Consider the following 18,115-nt stretch of genomic DNA (forward strand, 5'->3'; position numbering starts at 1 on the left):
GGGAATTTACCATAGCCAATTTTCAGTGGTGGTAACAGTGATTGTGTTCCATACAGTATCCCAACATAAACACAAAGCAGAAAACAGATACAAATACAGACATACACATTATACTGTTAAAGATGTAAGTAAAGGATGGGATATCCAGATAGGTAAGCTTTTTGTAAATAGGGAAGTTTGTTTAGAAGTACATGCTAAAATCTTCAGGGATAATTTTAAAAACAAAGAAGTACTCTTTATATTCATATTCTTGAAGCTGTGTATTCACTTGTATATAAAAAGAATTCTGGTCTCTGTCTTCTTGTCAACATCAAACAATTCTCTGATATGTAAATTTCAGCTATAGGGACAACAGTTCACTGAATTTGTTTGGATTCAGTCCAGGTCTCAGCCATGGCACCATTCAGGGAACTGGCATTTAATTGCCTCATTTGAGCTTTTAAAAATTGTAAAAGGAAATGATATAAAAATAAATATAAAATACTTTTAAATATTTTATGCTGCTCAGCCATAATATCACTCTCTTGCTCTCTCAAATGGCAATTGAGGGGTAAAAAAACAAGTTACAGGATTGAATCTTCCATCTTCCTGTTTTCTTTTGCATGAAACTTTCTCCCTACTATTATTTATTTTATCCACTAATAAATGTTTCGTTTGCCACAAGCCAGGCTAACGAGATTCCCTTCAAAAGCTAATTTGATCAAACTATCAGTAATACCTGTGTTCAGATCTGGATTATGATCAAAGCCTGGTTTATTTAATTGGTTAAGAAAGAAATTGATGGACCTGAGTGAAAACTCCTTGGGGGTTTATTTTTTAGATTTTTTTATTTATTATTTTTATAAATATCTCAAAGCGGCAAATATACATCAGATTCCTTTCTCCTATTTTCCTTATAACAACAGCCCTATGAGGTAAATTGGGCTGAGAGAGAGTGACTGGCTGAAAGTCACCCCGCTGGCTTTCATACCTAAGGCGGGATCTGAACTCACAGTCCCCTGGTTTCTAGCCTTGGTGCCTTAACTATTAGACTAAACTGACTAGTGAAGCAAGAGGGGCCAAAATGCAATCCTTAGATTGCTTATCTATCATCATCTGGCCTGTACCAGATGCAGGGACAAGCAAACTACAATGAATAAAAACAGTTGAAGGCTCTTTGTGCTCTTAGGAAATGCTGAAGTCATAGAAAGCAGAGTGGAATGGCTTAAATGATGGATGGAGAGCAGTGAAAAGGCATGGGGTTCCAAGCAATGAGGCATCCTCATGATTGTTACAGACTCCTATAAAAGTTTTTTTTTAAATAAATCACTGAATACTGGAATAATCTTAAATCAATCTATTACTAAAGATCCTTAGTAAAGCTTAGTTATGATCAGACAGTTTTAACTCCTATCTTCCGCTTTCAGATTTTTCTTTGTTGGCACTTTCCAAATGGAAAATATGAGGAAAATATTTTTCAGGTGTCCTGTGTCCTTCTGAATTCTGAATCACAAAACTTCTGTAGTTTCAGTTTCAGATTTTAAATAGCCCTACTTTAGTTTAACTTTTTTTTAGTTAAGTTGATCTTTCAACATTTAGTGTCTCTCATACACTTGTTTATATATGTATGCATATACTGTGCATATATAAATGAAATACTAGGTGCCCTTTAAATATTACCTATTGAGAGTCATTTTGGTATTTCTATATGGACAGACTCATCTGCATTTTTCTTTCAGCCTAAGCTATCCCTCCAGGATGTTAAGAGGAAAATACTGGAGCAAGCCCATGTATATTTCTTGGAGAAAGGGCAATATATATTTTAAATATATATAACAAAAAAGAATTGGGGCAACGCTGGCTAGACTTAAATCATAGTGTAGATTAAATCATGGTTTTGGTGCTGTGTCAACCAATGATTATTAAGACTAATTGCAATTTAAGATTCAGAAATAATATTAAATTGTGATTAATTAAAAAATTGAAACAGCGACTTATTTCTTGTATATACTGTAGTTGTTCTTGAAGAATGTACCAGGAAGAGAATGTGTGAGCCTGTATAATTCATATTATTCTAAGCCATGATCTAATATCTAATTATATTCATTAGACTCGGAGAGAAGATAGACATAACCAAATGAGGGCTTATCACTTGTGAAAGTAAAGGTTCAGCTTAAGTTACACATAAGTTTCCAGTCTCATCTTACCCTATCAAACTTTTCCTTTGATTCAAGCTGTTTTCTTCTTCTCATGAAAAGAGGAACCATATTTCTCTTTGTTAAATGTGGTCCTGCCTCTTCAGTTGTGTTAATGATTTCTCGATTGAAAAGCTGAAGGCTTGTTCATTTTAATAGTTCTCTGCATCATTACTGAATAACAAATCCAGATTGCAGTATTATTTTATTATTTTGTTATTTCAAAGCATTTTAAGAAGCAGAAGAGGCTGATCCCAGAAAGGACAGTTTGGAAATACTTTGTTCAGCTGTGCAGTGCCTTGGAACATATGCATTCCCGTCGTGTCATGCATCGAGGTAATAAGTTGCATTTCATTCCAACTACTGTTGTACAAATATAGGAACTGCAGTATATATTACATGAGCTACAAAGACAAGTGATGGCGCCTTCCATGTATCTATGTCATTTAAAAAAAAAACATTGACATATTCTCTATTCTCTAGTTACATTTATTTATTTTTAATGACTTTTATCGCCTGCCCCAATCAATTACAAACATGTATGGCTATGTGTATATATAATCATTTGAATTAAAATAAGTGATCTACATTCATATGCATGCTGTTTTATGTGTGGTAGATTCTTATTTTAATGTATCTTGAAGATTTATACCCTGCCTTTTGATTACATGGGGCAGCCTATACAAAACCGGAAACACTTCCAAAACTGAAATACTCCAATTTACGCAAATGTATGTACGCGTACAAAATCCAAAAGCCCTTTAGATGGTATCTGTGGCTACTGGATGGAGGCCAGATTATACCTCTTTGGTTTCTGTAGTGGTATCACAGCTGGCATTTAGATCAAACTTTTTTTTCTTGCAGGAAGCAGGGAAGCATTCTTCCTGTAATTACTCCATCACTGGCCATAAATGCAGCAAAGCTTGTCTTTTCCTTGTCATTGGTGCCCTGGATGGTGGCAGAAAATTCATTATTATTATTATTATTATTATTATTATTATTATTATTATTATTATTATTATTATTATTATTATTATTATTATTTCTTATGGATTGCTCTTATATGGAAATTTTATCTAAATCAGCATGGTTGTGAGCAGTTTTATCCACCACTAGTTAAGGTAACTGTCATCAAGGACAGAAATTTGATGAGAGTTAAGTCATGATACCTCATTAACATATCTAAAAAGTTTGATATAGTCACAGTGATTGAATAAATAAGATTTCCTCTCCATCCGAGAATAGGGCTTCAAATGGATTGTAGTTTATTTTGTAAAAATATTTTCACCATTTTTTTAATTTTAGTTCTTTCTGTTTCTTGAGATAACTATGAAGGGTCTGAAGTCCACCCAGTGAATTAAGATTATCTTGTAATGGATATATATTAAATGTGCACATTTAATCCTTGTTCATCATTCAGTTTATTTATAAAATAGTATAAACATAGGAGCAAATAATTTCTGACAGCAAGACATGTAGATTATACAAACTAGTGAAGTTAAAAGTCACTGTGAGGTAGAGATCCAGAGCAGGTTAGTTAAATTCATTTCCCTCTGACATTGGTAAGATGACCTCATTATGACTTAATATTTTTTCATAGAAACTAAAGCAACTTAGTCTAAATCCTATTTTATAACTAAGGTAGCTTTCAAACAGGTGTTTCAAGAGAAGAGTTCCATATTTGGACATAAGCAACTATGTTCAGAACATGACAGAAAAAGGTGTCTCCTATTAATCTGAGTGGATAGCTAGAGTAATCATAGAGAAGACAATCTGTCGCATAATCTGGTCTTAATGTGAGTTAAACTGTTATATCAGCCCTACATAAACTCCTTATTCGAACATTTAGAAGCATACCTTTCATTGCTAATTAAATATTTGTCCAAATAAAATTTGGAAATGTCCCCAAACATTCAGGGAATGAATTATGCTACTAGGTGTATTATGAGACTGATACATGGTTAGTAAAGTCATTGTTACTACCCACAGAGCATCATTTTTTTCACTACCTATAGAACTAAACAGAATTATAGAATTCAATTCATTTCTTTATAGAAGCAAGCCCTCTTGAATTCATAGTATTTATTCCCTAAAAGTGGATAAAGGATTTCACCCTAAAATTAGTTCAAAGATAAACACATTTATTTTAATTAGTAACTTGCATGTTAAATTCAACTATGCTTGAAGTTGGAATATTACTTGGCACAGATAATAGTTCATCATTTTTTTAGATATTTTTATCCCATTTATATTATTTTTAAAAATAACCCAAGGCCGGTAAACATATCACCTAATACTCCTTCCTCCTTCTATTTCCCCCCCCCACAACAACAATCCTGTGTGGTGGTCTGGACTGAGAGAGAGTGATTGGCTCAAAGTCACCCACCTGACTTTCATATCTAAGGTGGGACTAGAATTCACACCCTCCTGGTTTCTAGCTTGGTGTCTTAACCACTAGATGAAACAAATAATTTATAATATTTTTGTTGTATTTTTAAAAAAGGAAACAAAAATTGAACAAACAATAAAACTTAATATAATACTTAATAATGGGCTTTTCTATTAAAAGTATAGCATTATACAGTACTTTGTTTTTTCTTACAGACATTAAGCCTGCAAATGTATTCATTACTGCTACAGGAGTAGTAAAACTTGGAGATCTTGGATTGGGAAGATTTTTCAGCTCTAAAACCACAGCTGCACATTCTCTAGGTCAGAAAGATTTCTTTGTATGTATAATTAAAAGTGGAAGTTAATGTTACACATCTAGAGTACTGTATATGCAGCAGACCTTTTGTTTGATGTATTTTTAGTTAAAGAATTTAGCTGTCTGTTGATATAGATTAAAATATGTTTAATTGTTAAATACATTTCATTTGCATAGGCTGAAAAACATCCATTCAAAATTAAACTGTTTTTGTTATGACTGATTTTGATGGCATTCTTGTTGAATGGGATTTTAATAGATTACTTTACAAAACAATGTCATTTTTCAGATGTGTCAGTCTTTATTTTTGATTTGAATGCTTGTTTAATGCAGCCTATGGTGGAGACTTATTATTTCTACAAGAAATGTGTTTATTGGTGCGGTGAGATTCAAAGCAAGAGGAGATCCCTCTTGTCAAGATTGCCTGCTATTACCCTATATACATTCACCATGTAAGATAACTTAAGTGGGCATGTGCTTGGATCATACATTCCTGCATTAATTGTATAGAGAGACTAGTCATGTAAACTGTCATACTGTTAAGGAAGACTAGAGATTCTAACATATGGGGTACCCTAGTAAAAAGAAAACAGTAATAAAACTCCATTGGTTTCACTGAGCAAAGCTAGCTTCACACTTACAATCTAGCCTAAACCTACATCACCAAACTGGCTTGACGTACACGGATGATCTGGACCCTGAAGCAGTTCACTTTCTTTTTGGTCTTTACTGATTTGTATTGATTGATTGATTTCCTAATTGTTGCAAAGTAGATTCAGAGCCACAGGTCTTACAGCTAATCTTTGGCCCCCTACTCTGCTTAGTCATCATGCTGTGTTATAATCAGGCCTTTGAGCTACTATTGCAGACTTTTTTTTCTTGGTTTCATGCCCTCGTGCGCTGCTCTGCTTTTGCTTAACAGCTGATAGTTTTTATGAATCCATATGGGTCTGTCTTTGGTTGAGAAGAAAAGAAATATCTTTATTATCTTATAGACACTGCAATATCTTTTGCTGCTTCGGAAATAAATATTAAAAATCATTATATTTTCAGCTGGTCTTCATCACTCAAGTCCAGTGATGTGTGGCGTGCACTCTTTGGAATATTCTTGTCTTTCGCAGCAATGGGTTAGTTTTTGTCAAGTGCCATTAAGCTAATTTCTTCTTCCAAAAGTGTTAGCTTGAAACCAATGATATATTGCTTTTACCTAGAAGACGATTCTGTTTCACATTAAGCTTTCCTGTTCGCTTACGGTGAATTTGTATAGCGTTTTGCTCCCTTTCCTTTACAAATTTTGTCTAAAGTTATTCCTCTTAATGTGGTAGCTTTCAATATAGTAGATCAAGGATTGGTAAAGAGATATCCGTGGTCAGTACAGTGTTATAGCATCCCAGAGGATGTCCAAAACCAATTACAGATAGAACTCAACCTACTACTGTATGGACAGTCTTTAACTTACAACAGTTCATTTAATGACCGTTCCAAGTTTCAGCATACTGAAAAAATGACGTATGATTGTTTTTCACACTTATAGCCATTCCAATATCCCCATGGTCATGTGATCAAAATTCAGATGCTTGGCAACTGATTCATATTTCTGATAGTTGTATTGTCCTGGGGTCATGTGATCCCCTTTTGTGACCTTCTGACAAGCCAAGTCAATAGGGAAACCAGATTGTTCTTCTTGGGAAGCAATATGCATGATTAGAAGTTTAATCAGAACACAACAGCGTACCTGGAGGGATTCATCAATAGATATGTGTTGCATTAGGTGGCCTTTTCAGAATGCTAAATCCTAAATTCTAGCAGATTGTTTAAATTTCTGAGTTCCTTCGTTGGAGAATTTTTGACACAGCATCAAAAACATGAAAGGATTTGAAATAGCCAGGAGGCCTGTACCATTTTGATCTGCTGAATGTGGCAGCTTCTTGCCATTTAGCGAATCAAGTTTAAGTCAGAGCCCTGATTTTAGGGGTTTTATTGATAAGCTTAAGCATATTGATCCCTGTTTGAGTACCTCCATACGTGGGACCTTGCTAAGGAGAAAAAAGATGGTGTCTGGCTAGTTGTAGCTCAGAGTAGAATTTTGCACTATGTTGATGAACCAGAAGAAGACATGCAGATAGACTTGCTTTACACAGTGTTCATTTGTAGACAAGAATACTTATCTTGCCCACCGAAGAGAGCTCTTCTTTCTCAGCACATGCTATGTTGTCACTCTGCCCACAGCTTGATGTTGACTTGATGGTTAATTCCTAAGTTGAATCTGTTCTGCTTCCACTATCTGGGTCTGACCATTGAAAACAGGTTGGGCTACTCTCTTACCTTGTCTTTCAAATCTTTGGCAGCCACCTGCCCACTGCCTAGAGTTGGATGAATGCTGACCTGCAAATATTAGGCACACTTGGATCAATCATAGAGAATCCTTCCCCTTCCTGAGTGATTCAAGCATAATTTCTACTTCACAACATTTGAGTGATATCCTCCGGGAGACTAGGAATCTCAGTCTAGGAATCATTTGGGTTAGGTTTTCAATCACTAAAGCAGGGGTGTCAAACTGCCGGGCCGCGGGCCGGTTACATCATGCAGAGGCCGCGGCCACCCCAGCTCTGGCAATGCAAAAAAAGTCACGACATGTCACATGACGTGGTGAGTTTGGCACCCGTGCACTAAACCATTCAGGAGCTGTTCTCTATATGCCTTATCCATCCACCTGTGGTCCCTTCTTCCAAAAGCGTATGCCTATTGATTAACTGCCAGCAGTCATTGATTCACCTGGATCAAGCAGAGTGTATTGGACCTGAGACTGCCCTGAGACTAGTCTTAATACACAGATAATATTAATTTGGAGATTTTTCTGGATAGCAGTTTTCTGTCCAGAGATAAGGAAATTATTTTACTTGAAACTTCTTGCTTACCTGGTAAGAAAAAGTATGGTACTTATGCTATAATGAAATCCACATAAATAACCATTGGGTAAATGTAAAAGTTTATATCTACACTATCATGCTTCACAGAAGTGCTGCTGATGTGGAAAGTTTAGATAGTAAATTCTTAATGCAAATAATAGAGTAAACCATTTGGTATGTTTGCAATTTACATTCAGAGTATATTTTTGTATCTTGTTTTTAAAATGCATTTAAATTAAAGGTTCTACTATGTTGGTGTGGTTGGCTTATTGATCCTTCATCTGTGTATGAGGTCATGTGTAATTAAGGGTGTATTTAAGAATGCAGAGGCAAAATGTTAATTTCATTTGTTAGGTTTTGATAAGGTAGATTTTTTTTCTTAATTTGTGTTTTTACTTTGTGTGAGGTTGTCGCTTTTCAAAAAGGCCCTAAAACTGCAGTTTCTGTTACTTGTTATGATGATTTGCTATGAAACTGTGTGACATGAAAAACAAGGGAAAAAAGTTTATTCCATGTTACCATTGTTTCTTACAACCAGAATATTTAACATGTTTCAAGATGTATTCCATACAAAACACAAGATAATGTAGATTCCAGGTTTTGTTCTGTGACAGTGTTTGTTTTGAAATGTTTCTATACTTATTTAAAAACAAATTAATCAGTTACCAATTTGAAAATGTAAATAATTTCTAACATTTCATCTTATATAGAAATAAAATTTATGTACATAATTATATAGGTAAATACAAAATTATTTCTGAAACTGGGATAATGAATCAATTCAAGGTGTATAATGCTTTATAAGAGACCCTATTTAGGTTGCTATCCCATATGAAATACCTGTTAGAGCACGACATATTCCTTACTAAACTTTCTTTTTTTTTGGTGTTCTTCCAGTTCAGTTTCTATTAACTACAATTGATTATTATTTTAGTTAAATTTTATGAATTGGCAAACGTTAGAATGAGTTAAAAGAAGTTATAGATAGATAGACATACAGATCCCCATATACATAAACTCACTGCTTTAGGGAAAAATCTTTTTTTTTTTAAAAAAAAAAGATTTGCCTTAATAACATGAAGATGCCATTTCCTTTTAAAAGATTTATTGATTATCTAAGAAACAACATTTTTCTGCTTATTTTAAATAATGTAAAGATCGAATTGTATGTTGGCTATGCTTTTAAGACAGGATGTAGACATAGCAAAATATGTCTAATGAGTTTCGTTCAGTGAAGGAAATAAAAATAAATGGGAAACCCCTTTAGTTATAAAACCAATATATGTTTTTATTTAACAAATGCTGTAAAAATAAACATATCCATATAGAATTTATCAGTTTATGATTGACAACATTAGTAAGGTTAATATAACATTAAATTACTAAATTGCTAAAAAAATTGGTTTATTGATAATTATGGAAAACTTTGCTACTCTTTAAATAGGTTATCATGAAATTAATTTCATAAAACAAAGCTTAAATTATTTGGAATAATTTTTCAGTTACTGAAGTTTACTCTTTTGTATTTAAATATTGAATAGTAATTTTTTCCAAGGCAAATGTTGGAAGATCATTTTTGTTGATTTAATTTTTAGTTTAATATGTATTTATATTTGTTGTAGTGGGAACACCTTATTATATGTCTCCAGAACGAATCCATGAAAATGGGTATAACTTCAAATCAGATATCTGGTCTCTAGGATGTCTGCTATATGAGGTAAGATTGATAACTTTTAATACGTGTAAGTTGGTTGATATGTTTTGTTGATCAAAATATTTTTCTACTTGTGTTATGATTCTATTGAATTTTCATTCCATAAATTAATACTGTCTGAAAGTAAAGAAATCTGGCATTTTACAGATATATGTGGTGAAATTTGCACATTTGCCTTAGTTTACAATATAAAGAGAATGTAATACAAATATTTGTAAAAATTTGGGGCATATACTTTGCAAAATAATCTTTTTCAAGGTCTTCATCTTTCAGTATCAAGGTTAACTGCCAAGGTGACAATTTGAAATTGAAAACATTATCTTCACATGAAATGGACCTAGCAAGGGCATACTCCAGTCAACACTTGTAGTATCAGCTATTATTTCATTAATTATTAAAGTTTTGTTTTCTGAATTTTAAAGTATAACATCTTTAAACTTTTCTAAGTCTGATGATAGCTTAGGAAACTAGTATTCTGTCGTTTTTATATGGTATATCAGGGTCTGACTATTTGTATATAACTGACTAAACACAAGATCATTAATACTTTGATACAGAGGTAAAGGATCTATGGAAAAATAATATCAGGAAAAGGTATTCCTTCATTTGATTTGTTTAAACTAGTCGTAATTCTAGCTTGTAGAATGTTAATTATAATGAGACCAGTAAGATAACCAAATTCTACCAAAACCTTCTGGATGTTTATAACCAGCTCTAAAAGTTTTACCCATTGGCTTGCAGTCTTTCATTCAAAAGATCTCTAGAAAAGTTTCTGTAATTACATGCAAGGTGAAGTGATAAATCACTTTCATTGCAGTTCAGCAGAATTCATCAAAACTCTCTATCAAGGAACCCCCCCTACAATATTAGGATTTTCTGAGTACCATAACAAGTTTTTCTTTAAACAAAACAAAACAATTCAATTGTAAAATGATTATTTTCTCTCAGACTCAGGTATACAGAAATCACTATTTGGTCTAGATTACTGTTATATATAATTGCTTATCTCAACTACCACGATGACTGAATTATAAAGGAAATAAACATTTAATGAGAGCATTATTTTGGTCATTTATTAGTTATTATATCTTAAACTGGGATTTATTCAAAAATTATTTTTTTCTGTGATGCTGCTATTTGTAAAAATGTACTATTAATGAAAATAGTAACTAAGATTTTTATTTACATTATTCTTTTCTTTCTCACGGTTGTCATGTTACCTACTTTTTTGACAGATAATTATAATTATGTAATAAGATCATGTTTTAAAGAATTTAATTTTCTACTTTCCTTAAAATTTAGCAAACAAATTAAGGATTGGGGCACATTAATGGCATATTGTGAAGCAAAATGATAAAGGAATGTTATGTTATATTATAAGTGGCCATAATTTTATTTCACTCCTTCAGTTTTTACTCAGCCATTGTTTCTGTCAAAAAACAGGAATTTGTGGACCTTTAGTTTTGTAATAAAAATTAAATAATTGTAGGGCACTTTACAAAACAGTAAGATTTTTCTCAATATAGCTCCAATAATAGGAGGATTGAAAAGCATGAATACTGCCATTTAATTATGGTACAAATTTAATATTTAAATTTATTCTTGACTTGCTCAATATATTCAACATAAAATGCATTTAAGGATTTCTAAGTTACTTATATTATTAGTTCCATTGGCTTATATTACTTTCAAATTGGCAATGAATTTTTTTTTTGCATATGCATGAGATTTTCCTAAAAGATTACATAGCTTCCCCGTAAATAATTCTTCAGCCAATATTTTATTTGAATGTTAATATTAATTTCTGGCAGTCTGGTTGGACTTTAGCTGAATCGAAAATTAAGTGTGCTTTCTATTCACCGCTGTTCTATGATATAGCATTTCTTCAACCTGCTGCCTTCCAGATGTGTTCAGAATGCAATGCCCAGTGTTGTGGCTTGGGAATTCTAGAAGTTGAAGTTACAACACACCTGGAAGACACCAGATTGGAGAAGGCCGGTTTTACAGTCTGTTAAAAATTGCTCTCTTTCCTTAACTACTTACCTTTTTTGTTGTTGTTGAAGGTTAATTTTAGTCAGAAAATTAGACTTTCAAATATTCTGGAAATGCCTAAAAAAACAATTCAAAACACTCTAATCACCCTGTGTTAATTGATATGCAACAAGGTAGACTTTACTAATTAAAATCAACGTGCCATGCTTCCACTACATGGACCTTTACATGAAAAAGTAGATATTACACATTTCCTTTATTGTTCAGCACAGTAATTGCATCCTTACAGGGTCGTAGGTTGGTGGCTTACAGTTTCCCCCCCCTCCCCAAAAAGAGAATGAGCGAGTGAGGTGGTGGGGGAGAGCATTGCCACCAGCCCCGAAGACAGACAGTGGGCTTTCGTCCCTCAGACACCCCTAGAATACTAATCAGGAAAGTCAGACCCTGGAGGTCAGGGAGCAAGTCAATCATTCTAGCGATCGTCTCAGTGTGGAGGATCAAATTAGCCTGAAAAATTCAGCTGCTGGGAGGAGAGGGCGAGCAGCTGTCAGGGGCAGCAGCAAGATGCACTAATGAACCAGATGAATAGTGCAAAAGCTTGAAAATAAAAACAGGACAGTTGACATTTTTCATCTGTCAAAGCAGGAGATGCATGAAAATATAGTAGTCCTGTTTTAACTCCTTAGGGGACATTCAGCTTTTTCTCTCTCCCCCCCCTTCATTTTCTCTCTCTCTTTCTCTCTTTTTTTAAGCATTGAAACAGAACTACTTTTTTAATGAACGTGTTTTGTACCATGCTGAGTACCTCTGTGTTTATTTTGCAATTGTGCGTGCATGCTGATTGGGTGGTGAAACTTTCTAATTCTGTATTTAATTGCACTGAAATAAAAATACACTGCCTGAATTAGGTGGTTTCAAGATTTAATATTATGGCAGCAATACAGTTGGAAATCATTGCTTTCCTTCATAGTCTCAAACCTTTAGTTTTCATCAGTTACGATATCCAGTTAATGTATGCAATTTTGATCTTCTTGCTATAAATTTAATTAGTTCTTCATTTTTTTTTCTTTATTCCTTTATGCACCACTAGCAAAATGAGAATCCTTTTTTGGTCGTGAAGGAGTTAACGCTCTTGTCTCAAAGACCACAAGACAGATGAGAGCCATTTTCAGCTTGTCCTGTCCCTGCTGAAGCTCACTGAGTAGCTCAGCATGGACTAGCGTGTTTCACACACACTTTGCCTGTCTGGGGAATGTACACATTGTCCTTCCAAAATCAAACTTATTAGCACATATAGAAAAGGGTGACTGACTTTGGGGCAGTGCTGCACTTTGAGCAATGCTCATGCTGCTGTGGTTCAGAGATTTAAAGGCTTTCAGAGGCAATGTGAACATTTCTGTACAAATCTCTTGAAGCTTAGCAGTATGGTGCACTTTTTGTTTGCTTTTGAAAAGCCAAGCAATAACATTTTAAAATAAGCAGTGGAGACACTAACGATGATAGTTCCAACATTTTAAAAATAATTATACCAAATATGTGGAGTTTTGGGGCTAAAACCGGGATCATGTTTGCAAAATGGACCGCTCCAATAGATTAAATGCTTTATTAGAAAAATACTAGAAATATAACTTAAACAGACCTTAACAGTGCATATGTTTAATTTTAGAGGGATGTAAAGCAAACAGTTCTTTGCAGGGAACTGCATTCCTTGTCTTCTGTGGACAACAAAGTGCTTCTTGATAGTTGCAAAAAATTAAGTCTTAAATTGATGGATGACTACTTACATTTTTAATATTTTTCAGTATATACCAGTTGATGGCTTTTACAGCCTTCAGAAATATCCTTACCAGTTGAAAAGTGACCAAGACTATAGGCAAAAAATAGCCAAACAGAAGAAAGTGGAGCATGCAGAAATATTTATATTTATCCCCACTCTCATTTTAAATAATAAACTTATTCATTTTACTGCTTATTATTGGTTTTAGCTTGGATTAATATTTATTCATAGTTCCCATAACTTTTAAACAAGGATATCTAAATGAAACATAGCACAAATACATCCATGATGCAGAAAACATCTTTTGGTTTTGAATATAATTCTACCTGCCGATTGAAAATTTGTAATTTAGAATATGATAGTTTTCATGCTACAAGGTATGTCACAGGGAACATAACATTTATCAGAGAAAAACAAAATCAGAGCCTTCGTAAGCTAGGTGAATTCTACCAAAGCTCCTCTGATTCCTAATTAAAACTTCATGGTATAGGTGATTGTAAATGGTTTTTGGTTTTTTTATATAGAGAAAATACTATATTAATCAAAATTTGGGAATAATGTTCAGGGTACATAAGAAATTTCAATTAATTTATGCAACAGGAATGTTAGCTGAGTGTAATAGGAACGATCTAATCCAATATGCTGAACGTCAGATGTAAGAAGTAAGGGACTCAAACCAATAGCATAGAGAGAAAATAAGTATTTGCCTCTAATTTAAACTGGGATTTTTAAAAAATAAAGCCAAGCCTCTGTATTTGAGTCTTCTCTGCCACACCAGTGTAAAAGTATATCCTTTTTATTACTCCACACAGATGGCTGCCTTGCAAAGTCCCTTCTATGGTGACAAAATGAACTTGTATTCTTTATGTAAAAAGATAGAACAATGTGATTATCCACCCCTTCCGTCAGACCACTACTCAGAAGAAGTAAGTAACTTCCTTTTTTGGTGGGCTGTTTGAACTTGCTTTACTTTTTTAAAGCATCCTATTTCTCCTAGGATCTGGCATGCAGTTTCCCATAGCTGGGATGTTCTTGCACAGCTCTCATTAATGTCAATGTGAGAGGACTTGGTTTCTTCCTGGAAGCCAAACTTTCTTTTTTTAAAAAAAATGCTGTTTAAATATGGCTATAAATGTGAACCTTAAATGTGCCATGGTTTTGAAAGAACTGCTGTAATGTTCTACATAGTACTTTTTATATCTTCTGCTTGTGCTTTCTTTATAGTTGCAACTCTGTGCAAGGCATTAAAATTCCAAGCTATAAGGGGAAAATTGCTTAAACTGAGTGCAGTTAACCCTGAAATCCTCTTTGCTTAGATTGGTTACACCACGGTGAACAACATGAATTTCTGATTTTCAGCTATATAGAATATCTTCTGAATGATATATCCTGTGGTGTTCTTATTTACCCTTTTGAAAACATTGTGAAAGAATGAAACTCTCCCTCAGTTTACTGTGATCTAAGTGCCTACATGGATGTGATGAAAAAGTAGTTACGCTCTGTTCAGGAGTAATGACTAGAACTGTGCATAGTATTTGAGAGGGGTGCTTTATGAACACCATTAAGTGCATTGTTGCAAGCAAGAATTCCTTGAAGCATTAAAGCAACTGTGTCATCTGAAAAGCTCAGCATGGCTGTTTCAAAGACTTACCTTGGTTATCTCAGTGGGACAACGAACAAAGCAGTGTGGCTGTGCACGCAGAGGTGTGGGAAGACAATTGAAGATACTGACTGTTTTGAAATACATTGGATGTTTTAAGGTTTTGCAAAGCAACCTTTTGGAAATACCTTGTGTAGCCCTAATAATAATTTTGCCGTATGTATGATGCCCTAACCAACAAAAAGTACATATACGAAAAAATCTTGGAAACCTCATATTTTTTATATATATCACAAATTGTATTTCAAATGCAAGGCATATCTCCAACATGATGTACTTCTTCATGAACTTATGTATAGAGGAATCATCATAAACCTGTTTACTATTCTGTTATTCTGAATGTGCATTCAGAGATGTACATGGAACTACCACATCATGCTGCAACAAAATGGGCACCAGTGGTATATGCTTTCCATTCCTTCTCTAGCAATTTTGGTTATTTGGACAAAGGTGGCAGAGAATGGAAATGCTTTCAGTTTCTGTGACAATCAGTGCAGTACTTATTTGTATATTCATACATAACTGCAGAGGAGAAGAAAAATATGCTTATATTATTTACTGAGATTCTTGTCCATTAGCATGCAGTACCTTGGCGAGGAACAGTTATGTTTCCAAAGTCATAGGATAAAAACTTTAGATACAGACAGCAAAAAAAAGACTTAATATTTCTGCTAAGGATGAATACGTTCATGTCTCTTATAACTAATACATAGATGACTATGTGTTTGTGTGATTCCTTTACCATGTATGGACATATTTTTTTTGAAATTTTGAACACAGTAAAGTAGCAGAAAAAGTAAATTAAGCTATGTAGAAATACATATAAAATCCTAATATTTTGTAAACAGTAAAATGTCACTGTCTTTAGGGAATTGGGGAATAATATAACTCCAAACTCCGAATCTCATTGCTTTTAAAGATTTTAGTTATTAATTAAAAACTGTGGTCCATGAAGTATGGATCTCTTTTAAAAAAACCATTGTATAATATTCACACTTTTATTACATGGAGAATTTGACTGAAATTCTCTATGTATGCTTTTAAAGATGACTAGGAAGACGATGAAGTGGATGTGATGGTCTTCGCTGGTATGTGCAGCATTGACTTAATGTAGCTTTTCCAATTAACTGTTTTTTTTTCCAGTGGCCATTTTTAATTATGACAATTGTGCAGAATATAAATATGGCATTTCATATAGGCAATTTCAGAACCGGAGGCCTAGAAATACGGTAGGGTGTGAACAATAATGCAAAATGATAGCAAGAAATGTCAGGGGCCGTTCTTTGTTGTGTCATTCATGCTGTCTTCCTTTTTCCACGAAGCGCATGAATATTTCACGTACCTGCATCCTCATCCTCTATTCTTCTTGACTAATTTTCAGACTGTCTGAATTTGCATTTCACATGGTAGCTGATTAGGAGATGCCGCGCGCAGCAGTGAAGCCTCAGCAGGCGGTTGCCATGGTGACCTTCAGCAGGATTTTAATGATGATACCACTAGTGGTTCGTTGAAGTCGGCCTGCCTGGAGGGCTACTTCATTGCAGCTAAGTGTGAAGTTGGATATATAGATTCTCAGCCAAGGGGCAGATATCAAAGTCCAGGCTTGATGGAAGCCTTGGTATTCAGAAAGGGAAGTAATAATAATAACAATAATTATTATTACATAGATAGGAGAGGGGGGAATTTTAAAAATATCAGGCTGCACTTCCCCCTTATTCAGAAACAAGGACTTTATTTTCACAGCCTTTGTTTTAAAACCCTTTTTCTATACAGTACCATTTGAGAGAAGGAAAACCCTGATCTATTACAAGTATGGAAATCACTTCCTGACAAAGTGAAAAATTCAGTAATAGAGGATGTACTATTACTGTGAACAGTTCATTGTTCCAAAATTGTACTTAGAACAAAACTGGTATTTTTTTAAAAAAAGAGTATAGTTATGATCCCTGTTAACTGTACATTTTAATGTTCTGTGTTTTGCACAGGTTCTGTATTATAGAAGAAGACTGTATTGTATCTACCACGGCATCCAAAAGACTTCTAGAAAATGTAGGCTAAACTTTTCTGTAGACTGAAAGGTTCATCCCAGTTGAACAGAAGAATTAAGGGGTCACAGAACAGAGAAATATGTACACAGATGTGTTTTTGCATCAACCTCTGCCTGTTTTTGACACAAGGCTTTTAGATAAAGAAAATATTTTTTTTAATTAATATCTGTTTTAATGTACTTCCACTTTTGCTAGGTAGTTACTACAGTGCAGACTTATTCCATTTGATATTTTTCAGCCTTTGAACCACTGTGTACGTTAGTTCTCAGCATGTAAACCAACTGATACTTCCTAAGTGAGGATCTGGTTGGATAAAACTTTGGGTGCCCATTTTTGTTTCTTATTCTCATGTAACACTCCTCATTTCATATGGCAACACAATATGCTGTGATAATGTTGCTCCTTTCCTTATCTGAAGCCCTTTCTGTGAATAGCTCCATCGCTTCCTTAGATCCTTAGGCTGACAACTGGATTTAATTTCCATTTTTCTTTTAATGTCTGAACAGTTAGAGTGCTTCTAATTGATGAAAGGGGAGGTCTCATTTCAATATTCTGAAACTACTTAATTACTGTATTGGTTTCAAAGATGGCATGTTGTTTTTCATTTTTTGTTGTTAAAAATATTTGATGAGGAGGAAGGAGGGAAATTGACAAACCAATGTTTTATGTGTGTTCTGGGCAGTAATTTTATATATACAATTTGTCTCTCTATAATTCTAGCAAGCTCACTGACGCGATCTAAGGCTGACTTTGACTGCAAATGAATAGACACCATCCAAAAACTAGTATAGGGATATGTGCTAGATCTCAAGGTCAGCTCATTAATGAGAATTTTACTAGCAGAAAAATCTGACAGCCTTGTCTTTGGAGACTTTTTTATTTTTACATTAATGATGGTATAGAAATAAAAAGATGATAGTAAGTTTGCTTCCCCAAAAGTTTGCATTTTTCCTCTTTGCTTCTTAGGCTGTTACCATAAAGGCTCCTTATTCTGGTCTTCGTGTAGCACGTGTTTGCAACCTAGATTATCTTCATCCTTTTTCTGATCATGCAGGCACAAATCCAGTCAAAGCATGAATTCTAACTGCCCATAATTGTTATTTGCACAGGATAGACCTAGAATTATTTAAATAC

General features: G+C 34.0%; 1 protein-coding gene across 1 annotated transcript in view; it reads left to right on the forward strand.

The window, feature by feature from the left end:
- LOC107287593 (serine/threonine-protein kinase Nek7) overlaps nt 1-18,115 on the forward strand; it is a 60,042-nt gene that overhangs the window by 36,466 nt on the left and 5,461 nt on the right. Inside the window, exons 5-8 of the mRNA XM_015816119.1 lie at nt 2,402-2,510; nt 4,779-4,886; nt 9,413-9,507; nt 14,086-14,199. Of these exons, the coding sequence (XP_015671605.1) occupies nt 2,402-2,510; nt 4,779-4,886; nt 9,413-9,507; nt 14,086-14,199 (426 nt within the window). The remainder of the gene's footprint in view (nt 1-2,401; nt 2,511-4,778; nt 4,887-9,412; nt 9,508-14,085; nt 14,200-18,115) is intronic.

Source organism: Protobothrops mucrosquamatus, unplaced genomic scaffold (genome assembly GCF_001527695.2).
Source record: "Protobothrops mucrosquamatus isolate PMUCROS unplaced genomic scaffold, P.Mucros_1.0 scaffold_109, whole genome shotgun sequence".
Lineage (NCBI taxonomy): Eukaryota > Metazoa > Chordata > Lepidosauria > Squamata > Viperidae > Protobothrops > Protobothrops mucrosquamatus.